The 19661-nt window shown below is 33.0% G+C and overlaps 1 protein-coding gene across 1 annotated transcript in view; it reads left to right on the forward strand.

Annotated features, from left to right (window-relative positions):
- Positions 1–1719: 1719 nt before the first annotated feature.
- LOC129807285 (C-1-tetrahydrofolate synthase, cytoplasmic) overlaps positions 1720–19661 on the forward strand; it is a 32302-nt gene continuing 14360 nt past the window's right edge. The window contains exons 1-5 of the mRNA XM_055856452.1: positions 1720–2192; positions 10003–10213; positions 15138–15262; positions 15333–15567; positions 18438–18549. Coding sequence (XP_055712427.1) covers positions 2149–2192; positions 10003–10213; positions 15138–15262; positions 15333–15567; positions 18438–18549 — 727 coding nt within the window. The 5' untranslated portion in view covers positions 1720–2148. The remainder of the gene's footprint in view (positions 2193–10002; positions 10214–15137; positions 15263–15332; positions 15568–18437; positions 18550–19661) is intronic.

Raw genomic sequence — 19661 nt, forward strand, 5'->3', positions numbered from 1 at the left:
AACGTGTCCCGGTCAAAATCCGGAAAGCCAAAATCCCGAATTCAGCTTCAGGGAAATCTTCTGTGTCTTGGGAAATTATTCTAAACATTTTCCTCCACATAATTTCATCCCTTTCAGGATTTTTAACATTCGGGATTTTGGATTTTCGGGATTTTGGCTTTCGAGATTTTGGCCTTTTCGGGATTTTAGCGTTCGGCATTTTGGCTTTCGGGATTTTGGCTGCCACCGGGAGGAACACCTGCTTGGCCGGGAACACTTTTATTAGCAATATCGTCAAAATATTAATCATAATTTAATGTAATCCAATAAAATGCAAGTAATATGGCGTTTTTTTTAAATTAATCTACCTTTTCTTATAAGGAAAGGCGTTAAACTTTCATATTTCAGATGGTACAAAATAGGGTGCCAATAGGTTTATACGATTTCTTAAAGTGCTAGTAGATGTTCCTTCGACCCTAATATGGGCTTCAGACCTAATGCTTCGCCATATGGTTTAACTGCTCTAATTTCTTATCAATCACTATTTTTTCGAAAATTTTGAAATTTGTTTATTTGTTTTTTTTTTGTTTTTTGTTTTTAGTAATAATAAATTTATTTCCTTTTTCATCTGCGGTTGCCGTCAACTTCACAACCGACCTCATCGAGTAAGACGGCAGAAAATCCCGAATCATTGGTCGTATAAGCCGTTTAGCCGTTTTAATTAGGATTGAATTATTAAAGATAAATGACCTATTAGTCTCACAAAAAGCAATAAAAATGCTCGTTATTCAGAATTTTGACGCCTTTGGAAACTGGCCTAAACTTTTAGTCTAAAGGCTGTTTAAAATTAAAATTTTGTACTTTTATCTTTTAAGTTTAAGTCCTTGAATTAAAAAATAAATATCATGCTGAAAAACAAATAGAGAGATTATGCTTTGGTGCTACTTAAGAAATTTTGACTCAAATTTTGAAATTTGCAACTGAGAAATTCATCTCATTTGCATCATAAAGCCTTAGAAAGCCCCAGAGAAGATGATTCGAACGAACCTAGCCCCTGCCTAGACTTTTTTATATGGAGTTGTTTGAAGCCAACTCATAAATTGCTTCCAAACTCAGCTTACACTTTGAGTTACGAAAAACTTTTTAGATGTAAATATAGAATATTTATCCATCTTTACAAGGCACAGAGTCCTGTGTACAAGGCACACCTCAATTTTGACATATATTGTGTAACGGTCACGAGTGCAGAAAAATTCCCATACGCATTTGTATGTGAATGTAAAAAATTGGCTTCCACGTTGAAGACCACTTGCTAGGGGGTAGATTCGAATCTTTAGAATTTAGAGATATTCATAAGGTATCAAAGATTTCGGAAGAAATTTATTAATACAATTTATAATTTGTTTAAAAATTGATTTAGAGGCGTGACCTAAAATTTTCTTTTGGGCGTGGCTTATTACAAGGAATATTAATTAATAATTATTAAGGGATTTTAATTACGAGATCACATAGTGATATAAAAATTTATGCACGTTTTTATACAATATGAAGCACCTTCTGATCTTGAAGATGGGAAATTTGTAATTAGTGGACGAGGTGAAAGAATATCTTGGAGCAGGAGGTGCGCAGAGGTGATGTAGAATTTCTAGCCATTCAAATGGTGAAAATAGGAGGAGTCGACCAGGGAAGAAAATTTATACAAGTGGTGATCGCCAAAGATTCTTCTTGAGAGATTAGTCTCTCTCCTGATGCCACAAGGTTGCGATCATTAGAAATACGGGAAGTCCATCATGTGTCAAATGGTATCATCGGAGTCATTTAGTGGTTTTTGATTTATACTGACATATTAGAATTTTTCCTCCCATCCTCCAACATCGATCGTGCGTTATCGGGGGGCTTTCATCATTCAAATGCCCCATCGGAGTGGCGATCGAACTAATTGTAGAGGCACTAAGAGCAAATTTTAACCAGGCACACGCAAATTTCTCAGCACGAGGATTAGTGGGCAGTACGGACTTGTGGTGAAAGCATCGTGAAGTGGACAGTGTTGGCAATTTGTGCGAGAATCCCTTTTTCAATAAGGATACAAAATCTAAGTGTGGGAAATACCTTTAAGATCATTTTGTAAAGTGTTAGAGATCATCAAGATCAAATTTATTGCCCAGGATCATGGCCACAGAAGCTAAAGTTCTATCTGGAACGCAAGTTGCCAAGTGAGTGTCTTCTTTCTACCATAATATATTACAATTTTCTTTTCTTGCCACGACGATCGTGATCGTGAAACAGGTGATCTCTCCAAATTCAGACATGATCGTGAGAGTGATAGATATCCTCAAGCACAGAAAAGTCTCATGGATCTCAGCCAAAAGGGAATTTTATCATATTGTGGGGAAGATTAAGAAGTGCTCTCGAGATCATTCATTTTAAATTATCCACAACGGTTTACCCAGACGCTCGTTGGACAATTAAAATGATCACTCATCCCCCTTGGCTTCTTGCGGGACATTGTGAGATCTTGGAAAATTTGTGCCCTCAGTGAAATTTATCAGTGACGGCTGCAATTAATTGTGGGCCTCTGTGAAAATTAGATGAGAAAATTAAGATGAATTTACCATGTTAATCCTCATTTTTCTCATTTTAAAACCAGTTAAAATCTGCACTTAAGTAGTTTCAATCGTTTTCTCACCCAAAAGTGCTTCAATTAATTCGGACCTCTTTGTCAGGTGTGAATAATGAATATCATCTCATTAGAAAGGAATTCAATAAAATTAAATTTTATGAAAATTCCTGTGCAAAGATTTTCCTTTGAGAAGCAGAGCTCAAATCTACCAATTTTCCATTTGGAAGACATTAAAATCATAGTTAATGTATTCACTTCATAGTCTGATAATTGTAGTGTTTAGTGGTTTAAATTGGTTTCTTTGGCGCGGGGATGTTTGTACGATAGTAATTAATAATTATGATTTATAACTGCAAAAATTCATGGCAATAAATATCTGCAGATGCTAAGAAATTCACAATATTTCACATATTTTCCCCCCAAAGAAACTCCTCCCATTGCTATTTCTATGCTTCTTGGCAATTTTTGTCAAATAATTCTCATTGGGACCTTCCAGAAATAATTTTGAATTGAAAAAAAATACGCCTTTTATCAAAAATTATCTCAATGTTCTGCGTTTGCGAAAATTCTCACACTCAAAGCACAATTCATGAAATATAGATATTGTGGTGTCAAATAATTTCAGCTGCAAAACGCAAAGTGAAATGATATTTTCAAAATACTAGGATTAATTGTGATAAATTAATATATAGGTATATTTCTGATTAAACTTAATGGATTCTGTGCGGGATTTGTGCGAATTTCTTGAATAATTTCCGTCCTTATTTTAATCTTGTTTAATTAATAGAATAATTTGTAACTTTGTGAAATTTTCTCGTACGAGATATCTAGGGGAATGTAGGCATGGTTCGGACTAAGTGAACCTTCAAACGATGCGAATTTTCTCCTTGCTTATAAAGAGTTGACTTACTTCGTTTCATGAGCTTTATGATTATCTATCTTATGGCTAAGAAATGACGACCTAGCTCTTTGCAAACAAAAAGAAAATTTGCGTTGTTTGAAGGTTCAGTCTGTGCAAACCATGCCAACATTCCTCTAAATGTGTTTAGTGGTTCAGGATTGTAAAAGCTGAGGATTTCAGTGGTTTTAATCTATTACCATTCGCTAATAAGACTATTAAGTGATTTTATTTTGACCACGGAACTTGCATTGTGAGGCGGGAAATAAGAAAAGTTTATCGGGAGCAATTAGGAGTTAGAATACAAAGAACTGCATAATCGTTGATAAATAGTATATTCTTTGGTCAAATTTATGTTTCAACAAAAAGAAGCTCTTTGAAAAAATAAATCTTGATAAAATTTTTGATGTAACACTATAATTTTTATACCTTAATTAAAATTCTTAAAGTATTTTTAAAAAGAATTTGTTTTATGAAACACTTTTTACCAATAATATAACACATTTTATTATTTTAATAGAGAACATTTATAAATCTTCAACTTAGTTCTGTTTTCGAGACTATTTCGAGTAATTTTCTAAACTTTTTTATTTTTAACGAAATAAATTCGATATCGAAAGATATTCGAAGAATTTTGTACACAAATATTGATTGATTGATTTATTGTCGTCTCTGTTTTTTGTCCCCCCCATTCGGATATCGCTCACTTTTAGAAAAGTTTAGACATCATTAATAGTTAAATATAGTTCTTATAATATTAAAACATTTTACTCATAATAAATTTATTAGTAGTGTGAGAACATAAGGCAATATTTACGTGGATAAGTTGCAGCAATTATTTCATATAATTATATTTGCTTGTGTTAATTATTTGAAATCGATAGCCCAACTAATATTGGTCACTAATTCCTTTTAGTTCTCACAACTAAAGCAAATAAATGTGCCTATATTTTCATAAAGTTCTGACAACTTTTTCAATAGTAAAGAGTGGTATAGCTATATAGTAGCCACAACTAATATGATATTGTTATTGGAGCCAATAAGATGGGTATCAACCACATTTATTTAGTTATTGGAACTAATATGTTATAGTACCCGTTACTAATCGAATTTAGTTATGATAACTAAATGAATAAGATACTGTAACTAATATTGGTTAACTTTTTCATTTAGTTACCCTTATTTGAATGGGTCTATGCTTACTATATTTTATAGTTTCCATAACTGTATATGAGTTAGCTGGGACTAAATTTTTCTAAGTATGCCGTCTTAGCGTTGAGTCCAATCTCCAGGACTAAAATGATGGAAAGTCCCTGGGTATGCTCACAGAGAGAATTGAAAGAAAACCTAGCCATAAAAGCTGTTTGGCTTCTTGCATAGTACGTATGGTGAGGCTGGAGGATTGACATGGATTAAAACGATTAAAACTTGTAGCGCTAATCATTACAAAAAAAAAACTCTCCATAATTTCCTTATACTACTTGAGAGTAGATAAATATCATAATATATCTCTCTATTCTTCTCTATTCTTTCTGTATCGAGTGGCATCGATCGTTGCGGAGATCGGTGGTGTTCCACAGAAGTTCCGGTCCTTTCTAAAATACGCTTCTGCTTTCGTCACAAACTGTTTATAGACACGGTATAAAACACGAAGCATACATCGACTTCAGGGTTCCCTCGATATCCTCAGCACTCGCAGCATCAATCCAGGATCTGATATTCTCCATTGAGAGCACAGGAAATCTCAATGCCATATTATTGATAAAATGAATGGGGTTGAAAAATTCACTGATCGCACACATTCTGTAAATCTTGGTTGGGGCATGACACAAAGCACATATAAAACATTTTTGAACGAACTTTTGCTTCTTTTCACTCATATAATTTCAATATACATTTTTTTTATGAATGTTGTATGATTTATAGTATTATATTTAGCACAGTTATAAATATCATCAAATGCAATTTATTATTTTTAAACTGCAAATCTTTTAGAAAATTTTCCTTTTTGCATTTGAAGTATGCACAATTTCTGCGAACTAATATACATAGTAAATTCTCAAGGGGAAAATGAGGTAGTTTCCGGCAGCTGGCATTTTTTATTGAATAATTTGCCAAACGTTTATAAACTATATTTAAAAACTAATTAAATCCAGCTAGTTTTTCTTGGATGTGTTATTTTAAAATATACAGCGCATTTCCAGGATAAGGTGATTTCAAGCAGTTGAACTTTTTTCAGGATTCATTTGCTAAACAAATATTAGTTAGTTTTTCTTCGGTAGAAATCAACTAAAATAGGTGTGATTAGAAGGAATCACACCTAATATACAGAACAATTTCTAAATAATTATATTTCGTCATAAAAATCTCTATTTTCGAAAGTAATGCTTGCGCGAACTATCTCAGCCTGCCCTATTTATTATTTTTAAAAGTCATTAATTCCTGAAACTTCATTATCCTTCTAACATATTTCTAATGATTTACATTGCTACATTCTGGTATGTCAAATGTATCAATACATTTCAATCAAAGAATAATAAATTAGAAAATTCATGAGATGTTTTTAAGGCTAAATTTAACAGCTCTAGAAAACGTATTTCTCAACCAAACTGAATAATAGTAATAGGGGAAACTGGGACAGCTCCAAACACGGGGAAGAACCAACACTAATTTTTATTTCTAAACTACTGAGACTGTCTTCACTATTTCTTCAGTGGATAAGCATAGTGCCTATAAATTTCTATAAGTCTTATGCCCTGGACCCTGGACACACTTACGACTTAAGTAAAGAGACGACTTAACGTAATTATATTCAAAATAATGATTTGACAAAATTTCCATCAATTTCCCACTAAACCGTTTCTCGGTTTAAGCTGAGCAACGGTTTAGTCAAGAAACTGATGGAAATGTAATCTAAACATTATTTTTTTTTATAATACGTTAAGCCGTATGTTGGTTTAAATCGTAAGTGTGTCCAGGGCCTAGTCCTCCAAAGTTGAATATCTGATTAAAAAATTGCAGTGTTTGGTGTTACTCTCTGTTTGGTGGTTCCCCAATTTCTACTGATTATAATCTGATGATTTCCCGATTAAATATCATTTTTACCCGATTTTATTGTGCTAATATCATACTAGGATTTGACAAATTAAATTATTAAATCTTATTGCTCATTAAAATTTCTAGAGCAATACTTAAAATTTATCACAGCCATTATACACATTTTGCTGGAAATTTACTCAATAACGCGAGGAATGAATGACTCCGGAGTCTGGAAAAATGGGTATATTGTAAACAATTTGTTTCTGTTGTAGAAGAACCAAGCCAAGAGTTGTATACAACTTTGCCTATAGGCAAAGAAATGCCTTCTTATAAAGAGTCTATTGTTGAAAGTCTTTAGGAAGTATCTCCTATTAGAGATTGTTGATTTTCTCTCTCCTTCCCTAACCCCCTACCCCCGTTGTAGGTCATAAGACCTATTTTTACCAATTCCTGATACACAAAGCGATCATTTATAAAACTCAAGTCGTTTGACAAAATAAATAAAATTATATCATTCAGCACATTCACTGTCTTGTACAAAAAAAAACTGAAAAGAGAGTACCGACACAAAAACCTAACATATGATTTGCTGTACTCATTCGAGATTGTCCGTATAACTTTGGACGAAATTAACAAATTACTCCCGATACCCCTGAAACAAGGGCCTCACTTCCAACAAGTTTATGTCTAATTAAGTGCATTTCTTCTATTTCTCCTATTTCTTGATTACAAATAATACTCATTATGAGTAAACAAGTTTGATGAGAACAATTTGATTAAAAATTGAAATTAATGAGCAATCACATTTATGCTATTTTAGCATATTGTCGGCTTCAAACTAGAGCAGAGGTGTACAAGAACCGTTTGAAACCGAAAAAACGTCAAATCTAACTTGTACGTCAGTGGTCAAAACGCTACCTGAACAAACTTATTTTGACGTTTATTTCAACGGTTCTTGCACACCTCTGAACTAGAGTATTGTAAGACTAAAATGCAATTTTTCAGGAAAGAGGTTCATAGTTTGACAGCTGATATTGAGTTTTATTAATTTCACTGCAATTAGTATACTTTCAACTTTTAAAACTATTTTAACATTCTTAAGCCTTGAATATCTTCTGTTTGGCTGCTAAACTAAATTATTTAGGGGAAAGTGAAGAGCTACTGAATACAGAGGGTAGCACCGGACAATGTGATTTTTTTATTATAGATATTAGACTTCAGAGAACGAGACTTGCATAAATTGATAGATATACTATTAAGATGCTTTCCCATTGAAGAAATGTCCATTATAGTCAATAGTTTAGGGGTAAAAATCAGTGTTCTATGTTACCCTATGTTCAATGGTGCCCTAGTTTCCCCTACCCAGTAAAATTATGCCGTGTGATGTTCAATATTGTCCTCCTAACTTTTAGTTAGTTTATAAAGTTCTATTAGAATATTTACAGTTTTTTCTTTTAATTAATTAATTCAGTATAAGGAAAGAGCACCAGCGGTCGGCAGTGTTCCTCGGATCGTCAGGTCATTATCATACTGTCGCACCAATTCAAAAGAATTTTTAAAAATTAATAGCTCCTTTTTACAATTTAACTCTCACAAAAATGCAAAGCATTAGCTCAGATTTAATTTATAAAACCAATTTTCTGCGAGACACCTGAATAAATTTGTGACGATTCGAGGTATAGTGTACATAGTTGCAATTACATCTATTTTTTATTAATTTATTGTAAAAATTTAAAATTTAAATACGCAGATATAATTAAATGGATCACTAATATATCGATTAGCATTCAGAAAAATACCAAATAGTATTTTGAGGCTTATATTTTCAACTAAATATCGAGCATGTCTCTTAACATTCCGATCCGGGGTACTCTTCCCTTATTTCAATAAATTGTGAAGTGCAACTTCATTGTTCTGATGCCTATTTTTTGACTGTAAAACTCTAGTATATTATAATTTTTGAAGAAAAAGAAATATTAAGCGGAATATCATCTAATGAAATATTTTCTATAGTGTAAGTTAATCCCAAAAAGATAATTTTAAAATGAAAAATTGCAAAATATCCTGAAAGAATTTGCAATTTCCAATTATTTCAATTACAATTTATAAATGTTCTTAAAAACATTGGAATGATATAGTCCATGTTTTTTTCCTTCTGATCAATAAATATATAAAAGTGATGATATATGATACATCATTTATACCAAATTTTCTACTCGTAAGAGTAGAATGAATAAAAATCAAATAAGTAAAATGCATTTACAATAATTACTGATACAGCGACTTATTTTAATCAATTTTAAAATATTTAAAATAAGTAAGAAAAACATTTGAAATAAATTTTAGGTAACAAATAAATAGCGAAAATTGATCAGAAACAACTTTAAAGTTGCCAGGAAAACTTCTCAAATTTCCCTTTGCCTATCATATTTTACTATTTTTGAGTTTTTTTTTAATGTAATAATTTCCGTAATTATTATCCACTTTTTCATATTTATATTCTTATTTTTTTTTCTAAAAATACTCCCAAATTTTGTGTGGTCTGTTCTTAATATTTTTATATATCAAGGCTATAAAACTTTTAGTCACTTTTAGGTTGTTCTCTTCTAGTAAAATTCTAAAAGACAATGTAATATGTTGATGATGCAAAAGTCTGCCAAAAACATCATGCCTTCAGCCAGACACGCCTATTAGAAGAGTTATCCACCCCAAGAGAAGTTCAGTTGAGTTCTCGTGGTAGATTTATGTTGATGACAAAGCCCACACTTATGAGAATCCTCAAAGAAATTACATAACAATAAAATACACGATTGAAACGTGTACAAAAAGACTTCGTTGAGAAATCTTTCCTTCTCAAACAGCCAGAAATTTGTGATATTTTCCGTCACAATATTATTGCATTTGTAGAGATAAATTAATGTCATAGGTCATCACTTTTCGTCTTTTCATGTTGATTATATTTTCTTAAGTGTCTGAAATAATATTATTTTGTGTTGCATAACACAAATTTAGCGAGATTAAAATTTACAGCTTCATCGTCAACATCAACACTGTTTTGTCACAGCAGGAATTTTCTCAGTGAAATTTACGGTACTTTATTGAAAGGAAAGTCAGTCACATTTTGTGCTATTCCTAACACCCACTACACAAAAAGAATTATGAGAATAGCACGGACATTGCTGAGATTCTCCAAGGATCTCTCTGTCCATTTAGAAAGGTATTTGCGAGGGTGGGCATATGCCATAATATCATGATTGTGCTATGAGGAAGAGAATTTTATCTTAGCTTATTATTACCTAAAATTCGGTGGGCGTTTGTGAGTTAATTTCGGTTTAATCGTCTGAACGAGGAGAGATCATAAATTGATTTGTGTGGCCCCCTCATTGCCGCCATATAGTGAAAACATTGGTTGGGAGTTGGGATAAATTTGCCTTAATGTGAGCGTGTGTCTTTTCTTCCGCATCAGAGAAATACGGGATGCTCTGTGTCAGAAAGTGAGTCAATTCACCAAGAAATTGCCCGCCTTCAAGCCACGTCTAGCCATCGTTCAGGTGGGCTGTCGGGAGGATTCCAACGTCTACATTCGGATGAAACTGAAGGCCGCATCGGAAATTGGTATTGATGCTCAACATATTCAATATCCAGAAACAATAACAGAAAGGGAGCTCCTGATGAAGGTAAGATTTTACTTTTTTTTTACGTTTTTCCAAGGAATGACTCATTCGAGGTAACTTCAAACATTAATTTTAAACATTTTTGCGATCTAAAACAAAATCAATACACATTTTTTTTTAATTAAGAAGATCATAAAAATTTTCAGGAATTCTAAAAGTTTTCTAAACCTCAAAAAAAAAAACCTTATATTTTTTTCAAAATCCAATAAAGTTTTCGCTAAAAACGGGAATACTTAAAAAAAAAGTTTTGTAAAACTTGCGAAACCCATTGATATTTTACAGGACCTGAACATAAAGTTTTTACGAAACCCGAGAAACACAAAATATTTTAGAAGACACGGAAAATTCGTGAAAAATATTCAAACGTTTAAGGAAATCCGAATAGGGGAAACTGGGGCACCACCAAACACGGAGTACCACCAATCACTAATTTTTATTTCTAAACTACTTGAACTATTTCGACCATTCCTTCAGTGGATAAGCATCCCTATAGTGCCGAATTTATAAATACTGTTGAAATCTCACCTAATATCAGTATGTTTTCCTTGAAATTAAAATTGTTAGATTATTTTAATTAAATTTCCCCGCTTCACACATCTGTATCAGCCTATTGATCCAAATACTTACTTACTTACTTATCCGGCGCTACAACCAATTACTGGTCTTGGCCTGACTCAGGACCCGTCGCCACTCGAGCCTGTTACGCGCCACTGTTCTCCAATTCCGCACCCCTAATGAGTTGGCGTCCTGGTCCACGCCGTCGGTCCATCTGAGGCTGGGTCGGCCTCGTCTCCTCGTAGCATAAAGTCCGCCCCTAAAGACTTTCCAGGCTGGGTCGTCCTCATCCTTGCGAACCAGATGACCAGCCCACCGGAGCCTATTGAGGCGTATTTGCTTGACGACAGTTACCTCTCGGTAGCGCTCATACACCTCATAGTTGTATAGGCTCCGGAATCGTCCCTCCTCACATATGGGGCCAAAAATCCGTCGTAGGATCCTTCTCTCAAACGCGGCTAAGAGTTCGCAATTCTGTTTGCTGAGGACCCACGTCTCAGACGAATACGTGAGGACTGGCAGGATCATAGTCCTATACAGCAGTAGCTTAGTCTTTATGCTTAAGTTTCTGGACCGAAACACTCTTGATAGACTGAAATAGGCTTTGTTGGCTTTCAGCAGCCGTGCGCGGACTTCTGTTGAGATGTTGTTGTCGGCTGTGATTGTTTAAAATTGTTTTAAATTATTTAAATTAATTGTTTAAAATTAAAATTGTTAGATTATTTTAATTAAATTTCCCCGCTTCACACATCTATATCAGCCTATTGATCCAAATACTCATGCTAATTTTCTCAACTATAAAAAAAATTAATTTATACAGCCCAAAATAATGTACTTACAAATTGTACTGGGACATGAATCCATTAATAAATAATAATAATATAATAATAAACTCCTATCGGTCTTATCTTTTGATATCCAATATCCGATTAAAAAATCGCAGTGTTTGGTGGTACCCCGTGTTTGGTGGTACCCCAGTTTCCCCTAATCCAAAACATCAGAGAAATCTTTCATCAAATCTGCAAATCCCAAGAAAATCTTCGCGCACATAAAAAAAACTACAAAGGGTTTATTAGTGAAACTGAAGAAACCAGGATCCTTTGTCAATGAATTAAAGATAAGAGTAACCCCTTTATTAACTTTTCTAAAGGAAAATATGTAAAAATGCATTTTAAAGCAGTTTTACAAAACAAGATTTGATAAATCAGAGGATGTATTTAACTCTAACGAAGTTCTTAATTAAATTCCTTTTTTATCTTTAATGTTTTTATTTTTGTAGTATCTCACGGGCGTTTTACTTTATTATTGGATAAATTTAATTGCCCTATAATAATTGACCATGTCTTTTTAATTATTCGCGATAATCTATCAAAAACAATTTAATTGCATATTTTTGTTTTAATTGTAACAAAGGATTTTTTAGTTATTATACAACATTTTTACAAAATTATCACAAAAACTAAAATAGAGGTATAAATAGATATTAATTAAAAGATATGAATCAGATAGACAACAATGGGCTAGTAATTTCCATTTTTTTTAAATTGATATTGGTTTCTGATTTTTTGAGTTTCGCAATGCAGTTTTCGGACAATTTTGTGTTTATAGGATTTTACGATAAAATTTTCGGGTTTTTTGATTTCCACGACGGAATTTTTCAAGTACCTCGGGTTTTGTAATGCAATTTTCAGGTTTTTCGAATTTCACCGCGGTGTAATTTTTTGATGAGCCGAGTTTTGCGATGTATTTTTTGGGTTTCTCAAAAAAATTTGGGTTTTTTGGGTTTCTTGCATCTCATAAAGGTGCAAGTTTTAGGTGGGCATTTCGCAATGGAATTTTCAGATTTCTCGGGTTTCTCAATGCATTTTTTGGGGGTTTTGAGTTTCGCAGTGATGGAATTTAAGGCTTCTCGTATTTCGCTTTTGAATATCTCAAATTTTGCGATGGAATTTTCGGGTTTTGTGATAGAATTTTTGGGTACTCTGGTTTCCCAATGCAATTTTTGGGTTTTTGAAATTGTACCGCAATGCATTTTTTTTTTAAAAGATTTCTCGGGTTTTGCCCTGAAATGTTTGGATTTCCCGAGTTTGTCTATGCAATTTTGAGGTCTTTTCTTTTGAATTTCGTGATAAAGTTTTTAGTTTTTTCGGATTTTGCAATGGAATTTTCTAGTTTCTCGAAATTTGTAATGCAATTTTTGTAATGCATTTGTATTTTGTAATGCAATTTGTAATGCGAAATTTGTAATGCAATGATGATTCGAAGCGGTGCAATTTTTGAGTTTCTCAGATTTTACGATGGACTTTTTTTTGGATTTTTAAGATTTCTCAATAATTTTTTTTTTAATTTTTGAGTTTCGTAGCGGGGCATTTTTTAGGTTTCTTGAATTAAGCGATTTTTCCAATTTCGCGATGGTATTTCTGGGTTTCTCAGTTTCACGATGTTGCAATGCAATTTCTGGGTTTTTCGAATTTCACCAAGATGCAATTTTTGGGTTTCTCGGGTTCCAAAATGAAATTTTCAGATTTCCCGGCTTTTGTGAATCGGTTTTTGGTTTTTTAATATGAGCCGCCGAAAAAATTTAAAAACAAGATTTAATATTAATGCTGAGCATTTTAAGCGATAACTTCTGAAAAACTTCTCTTAATTTAACGTGACTGTGTGTAAAAAATGGATATTTGTGTATAGATTTTCATCTCGAGGGTTTAAAAATAGAAATGAATTATCCGAATTACCCCTTCTAAAAGCCTAAACAGACGCAGGCTGATCCTCGAGAATATTTAGCCTGTAAAAGTCAGCAGTAAAGATCTATCCCAAATTGTCATACACTGTGGACTTAGGATCATCAATTCGAACTCCTTTGTATAAAATTCCTTTATCGAGTCCTTTATTCCCAGATTTCGTATACTAAATATTCTCGAGGATCAGCCTGAGTCTATTTGGGCCCTAAGTGATCTTAACTATTAAAAATGGTTAGCCACATCCACCTTTCCATTAAAATTATGAAACTTCGGATATAAAAAATTTAGATGTGGGGCGATTACGTATGATTGGTCGTAACTTTAAAGGATGTGATATCTTTTGCTTAGGAATTTCTATTACTTCATACCCAAGAAGCATATTCTTCTCAATATTGTCTTGTACAATTCTTTTAGTAAGGCATTATAGAACGAAAATTCTTATAATCTGGCTTATACCGCCTTTGATTCCGTCTCTGTGACAACTAAAAGTAATGTGACTCACTTTTAAAGAGCTTAAGAGTTTCTACAGGAATTTATACTCAAAATTTTCCTTATAAGCCTATTAAAGGAGTAATAAAGGGCTTGTCTAAGTCTTGGTTCTATAAAGGCCTCTACACACTAGGAGCAACTTCTTTAAAAAATGCTTTTTTAAAGATAATTTCCCCTATCCTTGGGGGCAGAAACGTAAGATATTTTATTAAAAGGCAATTTTTGACGAAAATGGTTTCTAGTGTGTAGACACCATAAGGCAGCTATTTGGTGATCCTACCCTTTTATACAAAATTTCTCAAAATTTTACAAAAATAAAAATTAATAGTGTTTTTTTTATATATTAAATATGTACTATGGGGCGTGGCTATCGTCAGCTTTTAGGCCACGCCCATCAAAGCAACTTGCTAGTATTATTTTGCATTGTTTGCAGTATTATCAACTGTCTTTCTAAACCTAAAGTAACGCGCTAGGCAAAAGGATTCAGCGTGTTTCAAAAATTTTTGGACTATGTGAGATACGATGTTGCCCGTGTTCTCAATATAGGAAAATAGAAAAATCCTTGCTGCTTTTATAAATAAGGAATAAAATCTACAAATTTTCGATTTATTTTTTAAATAAGAAGAAATAATAATAGGGGAAAGCGCGCTACCTTCGGACGACTCACGCTTCGAACAATTCATTTTTTTCAATATGTTTTTAATGAATTTGACCCATTATTGTAATATTACATATTAATAGGTAGTCCAATTCCTTAAATTTCCTGAAAAGAGCCATAGATAAAATCCATTAAGAATATAGAAAAAAATTAAGTTGTCTGAAGCTTCAGTCGTCCGAAGGTAGCGTAGTTTCCCTTACAAGAACAGTTACATGCCTCCCATGTCTCTATTATAAAAAGTCATTTGGTATAAGGAGGAAATGAGTATTATTATTAGAGAAACAACTACTGTTTATATAAAATACCTTTTTATTTATATACACAACAAAATCAGTGATATATATTGTGTTGAGTATAACTTCCCATTGAGAGAATTTCTGTCACAATAAATCTCACACTACTAGAAACATTAAAGAGATTCTGGGCTGTAAGGCCGAGAAAGTGTTACTCCTGATAAAATTTAATTTACTGATCGATTTAACAGCTGCAACGGTTGAATAATGATCCAACGATTCATGGAATTATCGTGCAAATGCCACTAGACTGTGTCAATGAGATCGATGCTCATCTCATCACGGATTCTGTGTCCCCCAGCAAAGATGTCGATGGGTGAGTTGTGCGGGTAATGTTCTAGGCCCTGACCATGTTACTATATATCCAATTCTCATATCCTCCACAGACTCAATACAATCAACGAGGGACGCGTTTGCGTTGGCGAGATGACGGGCTTTCTCCCTTGCACACCAAACGGATGTATCGAGTTGATCAAGAGGACAGGTGTCCAGATTGCTGGGGCCAATGCTGTAGTCCTGGGACGCAGTAAGATTGTTGGCACTCCCGTGGCGGAGCTGCTGAAATGGAATCATGCCACAGTCACCGTGTGCCACTCCAAAACTGTTAATTTGAGCGAACAGGCAAGTCTGGCGGGCATAGGCTCGTCTTCATGCATCAACACTCACAGGAATGTCTCACTATGATATACTTAATTTATTGCATATCTAATTAGGCACCTTGAGGGATTTGTTTTTCAATTATGATCTTAAAGAATGTCCCATATTTTCAAACGGTATTTCACTAAGGCGGTTACTGTACAGTGTACACTCTTAACCCATTAGACATTAGACGAAAAAATTAGAAAGATACATTTAAATAAAATATTCGAACACTATCCGAATATTTATTTTTATAAAATTCTATCAATAAATAATTATAAATGAATTAAATAACTCAATTTGATCATGAAATACAGGATTTGTTATTAAACAATATTTGAATGTAATACGCACAAAATTTGGACCAGCGCAATTTGATTTCAGAGGGATATCTCCGGTGATGGACAATGACTTTTAGGGTAACCATCTTTTCACTGGCAATCACGGGAGATATCTTTCTGAAATTATTTGAATGAATTTGGAGTTCGATCTTGTTCTTAATCGGATGAGAAATATGGCATAGAAAAATCTGACCTTGTTGGACCTTGCAAGTAAAATTTCATGAAATCTAAATTCGCGTCCCTTTCTTTCTATAATGATTCGCATAAGTCTGTCCCGCTCTTTCAGACTCAAAATTGGACTGAACTAAATTTAATTCGGTGTGATGTTCAAAAGAAGAAGAAGAATGCGATTGAGTTTTTTAAGAAGCAATGAGTTTAAGAGTTTATGAGAATTTTTAAAGAAAGAAAGAGATGTAAATTTCGACTTTATGAAATTTTCCTGATCTACAAAGTCTACAGGAGCTATTAATATCTGAAGTGGTTGCAGGATTAAAGAAAAAACCTATTTATTTTCTTGTATCATAGTTTTACTGCTTTTAATGCCTCCTGTACACTGTGCACCTTTCAGATAATGAAATCAAAATTCACATCTCTTTCTTTCTCAAATGTTTTAAATACGTTTATCCAAACTCTATCACACTAAAAGTTCAATTGAACGAAATTGAATTTGTTGTGATATTAAAAATAAGAAGAGAGTGCAAGAAATGGGATAAGTATATGCAAAACGTTTAAGAAAGAAAGGGATGTGAAATTTGATTTCTGAAATTTCTCTGCAAATAATTTGATTTTTTGTTTGGCAAATTTATTTATTTTTTGGTTACAGCACATCTTTTAGTTTAAGAAAATTTCATGAAATCAAAATTCGCATCTTTTTCTTCCTTAAAGGATTGCATATATGTCTCTCACATTCTTTCGCACTTAAATTTAGATTAAATTTCGATCTCATTAAATTTTCCTGCTCTAAAAGGTGTACTGCATACCCTTACGTCAAAACAATTTCATCAAATCAAAATTCACATCCTTTTCTATATAAAAAGTTTGCCATTATAATTCCAGTCTTGATGGCTTCGGCACATCTTTTAGGTCAGGAAAATTTCATAAAGTCAAAATTGACATCCCTTTTTTTCTTAAAAGCTTTGAATATGTTTATTCTTCTCTTTTGCACGTTACTCCAAATTAAATTTAGTTGAGTTCAATTCTGGCCAGAAAGAGTGAGATAGACTTATGCAAAGCTTTTGAGAAAGAAATAGACCCCGATTTTAATTTCATGGAATTTTACCGATCTAAAAGGTGTGCTGGAAGCGTAAGCACTCAAATTGAATTGGAATAAATTGGATTTGGTGTGATATTTAAAAGAAGAAGAGTTCAAAAGAGTGAGATAGATATATGCGAAACATTTAAGAAAGAAACGATGGAAACGATGTGAAATTTGATTTCAGGAAATTTTCCTGATCTAAAAGGTGTGCCGGAAGCGTAAGCACTCAAATTCAATTTAGAATAAATTGGATTTGGTGTGATATTTAAAAGAAGAAGAGTGCAAAAGAGTGAGATAGATATATGCAAAACATTTGAGAAAGAAACGATGCGAAATTTAATTTCATGACATTTTCTTGATCTAGAAAGGTGTTCCGGAGCCAAGACGGACTAAAATAGCACAGCCTGCGAGTAGGATAAATCTGCGTAAATTTCAGAATCCGGTTTTGTCTTATAAAACGAACCTTTTAAAGTTTTATTTATTCCATTTCTGTGACCGTTAGTTAATTGATTTTATTTTGGCTAAATTTTACCTTTCTACACAAAAAATCCTAAAATTGTACGTAAATGTTCGTGAATTGTTCGTAAATGTTCGTGGAGACTACGAAATACTCATAAATTTTATAATCCACTAAAAAGTTCGTAAAAATTTGTGCTTTTCCACAAACATTGTTGGTAACATAATTAATTGACAAGCAGTTTTTGTTCTTTTACAAACAATTGTTCGTAAATGTTCGTAAAGATTTTTTCATTTGTTCGCAATATTTTTCCAGACAAAAATGTACGAACAAATGTTTGTAAAAAAACAATGGTCATCAAGTGATCAGGTTACGAACAATGTTTTTGAAAATATTACAAACTTTTACGAACTTTTTAGTAGGTTATACAATTTTCGAGCATTTCGTAAGTCTCCAAGGAATTTACAAACAATTACGAACAATTTTACTAAGTATTTTTTCTGTGTAGGGGAAAGTACTCTCCCTTCGAACGTTCATGCCTTTGAATAATGTGAATTTTCTTTTATTTTTCCTAAGAGACTTACACATTTCTATTAAATATTAGTTGGCGTATCATCAATTGTTGATAATTCCGTGGTAATTTTTTAGTGTAAGTTTCTTACGAAAAACACAAGAAATTCACATTATTCGAAGGCATGAAGGTTCGAAGGGAGAGCACTTTCTCCTACATCTTTGAGTAATAAAAACTCTAAGTTTCTGAGTGCTTTAATGAAATGTTTCTTCTTTGTATTGTCTTTAGACCAAAAATGCGGACATCCTTGTGGTGGCCATTGGGAAACCAGAATTCGTCCGTGGAGACTGGATCAAGCCGGGTGCCGTAGTGATAGATTGTGGCATCAACGCAGTTCAGGGTGAGACTTTCATTAGAAATTTTTTCCTCTCATCATTCCTCACAAGACACTTTCTCTTTTCATTTCTATTTCAATCTGTTGTCTCTTCTGAGATTTCCCAATTAAATTGTGCCCAGAACTGAAAACTCTTTCACTTTCATTCAGATGAGGTAGATGACGATGCACAAAGTGAGTTTTATGAGAAGGATTTTCTCACTAATCCCACTATGCTTGGCACTTTTCCATGGTTTTTTGGAAGTAGTATATTTACACAAAACTTCTTATCGCGACTAACAGAGTTATTTATTTGTATGTTTATTTTTCTTTTTTTTTAATATAATAAAAGAGTCCCAAACTAATTTCAACACACGAGATTATCACTTCAAGTATTCAGATATACTCAAGCAAAAAAAAAACATCAGTTAACGATGATTATTATAATTTAAATTGGTTCTTTTGAGGCTGATACTTGCCCTCGAATTCCTTATGCATCGTGCTGTAAATCCATGAGGAAAAATGACAAACAGATGGATGCACAAGAAGAGAAATAAAATAGATAACAGCAATTTCACGGCTGAATTTATTTTAATAACTAAATGTGCTACCCAAAGTCACATATTCGTTAAAATTGCACATTTTCGATTTATATTACATAGCAAATTTTCATGTTTTAGTACTTTGCCTAATTGCATTCACTTAATTGCCGTCAATATAATTGGAAGATGAGTGACGATTTTTCGTGCGTGATTGAAATCTTCCTGTCTTGTGGATGGTTGCACATTCCTAAACAGAACTGGTGCGATATATTTAGAATAATCAGTGACAAAAGCTGAAAAATTTACATCCCGAAATGTTTATTTAAACTAAATTATTCAAATAGCATCTTGAATGATTTTCATCGACATTAATAATGATTATTTTGGCGCGCAATAAAAAAAGCACTAATAGAACATTGATTCAACAATTTATCTTACCAGCATGTCGCTTTTTTACATACGCTATTATATATATTTTTTATGTACAATATATATTCTTCATAGTAAGATTAATTGGTGAATTTTTATAGAACAGAAATCCTCGAGTTGTTGGAAGTCTTCTGACTCTAAAATATGTTTTACAAGAACGTGTAGTCA

This window comes from Phlebotomus papatasi, chromosome 3 (assembly GCF_024763615.1).
Source record: "Phlebotomus papatasi isolate M1 chromosome 3, Ppap_2.1, whole genome shotgun sequence".
NCBI classification, from domain to species: domain Eukaryota; kingdom Metazoa; phylum Arthropoda; class Insecta; order Diptera; family Psychodidae; genus Phlebotomus; species Phlebotomus papatasi.